The following is a 2,222-nucleotide window of genomic DNA, read 5'->3' on the forward strand; positions in this document are numbered from 1 at the left end:
CTTGAGAGCCCTGGCGGGCCCCGTCCAGCCGGCAGGGCTCACAGCCTTGGAAAGCCCCAAAGGCTCACTTTTGCCCCCTTTTAAAGAGATGAAGCAAACCCTGGAAAAGCGAATTCCACGAGCCTGTCTGCGGGCGCCTCGGGGGCCGCCGAGCACCTTCCGAGGCACCATCTGGGCTAACACGGCATTAAGGAGCCCGCAGGGGCCCGAGGCCTTGGGCCCGCCTGGCCGCTCTCTCCACAATAGCCGGCCCTCCACGAGGCCTGCAGAGCCTTTCAGCAGGCCGGACGCTCCCTTGGGCCGCCGCGCACGTGCTCATGGCCGAGGGCAGACCCTCCTCCTCCCTGACACGGCCCCAGCCTGAAGCAGGAACTTGGATTTCCTGGCGGTGGAGACGAGGCTGGAGCCGGAGGTCCTGTGAGCCCCCTCCGGGGAGCTCGGGGGAGCCAGGCCCAGGGGGGAATCCTGGTTAAAAAGGTTTAGTCTTGACCTAGCATCCACCTGGAATTCCAAAGGGCTTCTCTCGCACACGCACGCACACGCACGCACACGCCCGCACACGCACGCACACGCCCGCACACGCCACACCTGGAAAGGGGCCCCGGGGCTGGCCCCAGGCAGGAGAACAACAACTCTGCCCTGAGACCACAGAAATGTCCAGTTTACATGACCACAAACCCTTTTGCCTTATCAGAAAGCGGGTGCCACGGGCACTGCCTTGGGGTTCCCCAACTTGGCCCCAAACTCCGGTGAGGGAAATGGAGATGTCGGGGCTGCCCCAGGCACCCCTGCTGGGCTCGGCGGGCCCATCTTCAGTCCTCACAAGCCTTACTTTTAATCCAATTTTTGTAGTTGGTAAACTTTGTGAGTTTGTATATTTAAAAAAAGAAAAATGTCTAATAAAGAAGGGAAAGATCCATCCTGAACTGCAGACGGGTCTCCACTCGGGGAAACCTTGTGGGTGTTGGGCTGGGAATGCCGCGCGGAGCCGCCGCTTCCCCGGGGAGAGGCGGGGGGCCCCCCCTGGACACCCCGTGACGCTTTGGGGCATTTTCCTTCCTTCCCGCCTCGGGGATGGCGCCGGCTTCGTCTCGTTCTTTCCACACTCCCAGACCGCGGCCGCGGGGAGGCCTCCAACAAGGACCACCTTCAGCAGGGGCTTTGCACGGCTTGGCTCCGTTGGGGCTTGGGGGTCCGGCCGAGCCAGACTCTAAAGGGGGGCCAAGCCAAGCAGAGGAGGCCGGGCCGGGGCTGCTCGGCTGGTCTGGTGCTTGTAGCGCCTCCCTTCGGGCCGCGTCCGGCTGGCAAGTGGACGAGGAAGCCGGACGGCGGAGCAGGTTGGCTCGTCCGGCCTGTCCTGGTGCTCGGCCAGATCCGCGTCTGTCTGAGACGTGGGAGGAGCGGGACGGCCGGAGCCTTCGGAGGCGCCTCGGAGGCCGGAGCGCGGCTCCATGCCGGGGCAGGGTCAGACCCGAGCCGGCTACGGAGGCTCCGAGCTCCGGAGGACGCGACGCCCGCTCTGTCCCGCTCTGTCCCCGCCGACTGGACTGCACTAGAGCAGCCCCTCTCAGGAATGTGCTGGTTACTTTTACTGTGTAAATAAAGCTTCCTGGTTCCGCACCCCCCGGCCAGCCTGGTCTGTGTGTCCGGCGTTCAGTGGGCGTCTCTCAGTGCCTCCACGGGGAGCCGGCCCGGCCCAGGCCGCCCCTTCCTCCTCTTGCACAAGCCGAGCCTCCAGACCTAGTGGGCTGCCTCCGCCTGCCTGGGCCCAGGTGGGTGGAGGCCGGCTCAGAGAGGTCACGAGGCCCATTTGGGCAAGCTTTCTGGGGGGAGCCCGAGCCGCCCCCGCTCCGGGGAGGCTTTTCCCCTTTTCCTCCCCCCTGGGCCAGGCTAAGGACTCAGACACTCGGACTGCTGCCAGGCAGAAGAGACATTCTGGGCAGCAGATTCCCTCTGCAGGGCGGGTGGATGGACTCGGCCAAGAGCCACACCGGGAGAGAAGCTGGTCACCTTCCGCAGCGACGGACGGAATACGGACATGGGGAGTCACGCAGGCCCCGAAGGCCGAGCCCTGAACACGAGCCATGTTCGACAGCGGCTGAGGCTTAAGAGACATTGTAGGCCAGTCCTTACTGGCTCCCTCCCTTCCTTCCCTTCCTTCCATCTTTCCTTCTTTCCCTCTGGCCTCCTCCTTCCTTCCTTCCTTCCTCCCTCCCCTCCTT

General features: G+C 64.4%; 1 protein-coding gene across 1 annotated transcript in view; it reads right to left on the minus strand.

The window, feature by feature from the left end:
- The window catches only part of LOC123255531 (proline-rich protein HaeIII subfamily 1-like), a 4,151-nt gene extending 2,065 nt beyond the window's left edge, over positions 1–2,086 (minus strand). Inside the window, exons 1-2 of the mRNA XM_044684306.1 lie at positions 2,011–2,086; positions 935–1,552 (exon numbers count right to left, since the gene is read on the minus strand). Of these exons, the coding sequence (XP_044540241.1) occupies positions 935–1,552; positions 2,011–2,086 (694 nt within the window). The remainder of the gene's footprint in view (positions 1–934; positions 1,553–2,010) is intronic.
- Positions 2,087–2,222: the final 136 nt, after the last annotated feature.

This window comes from Gracilinanus agilis, unplaced genomic scaffold (genome assembly GCF_016433145.1).
Source record: "Gracilinanus agilis isolate LMUSP501 unplaced genomic scaffold, AgileGrace unplaced_scaffold48110, whole genome shotgun sequence".
Taxonomy (NCBI): Eukaryota; Metazoa; Chordata; class Mammalia; order Didelphimorphia; family Didelphidae; genus Gracilinanus; species Gracilinanus agilis.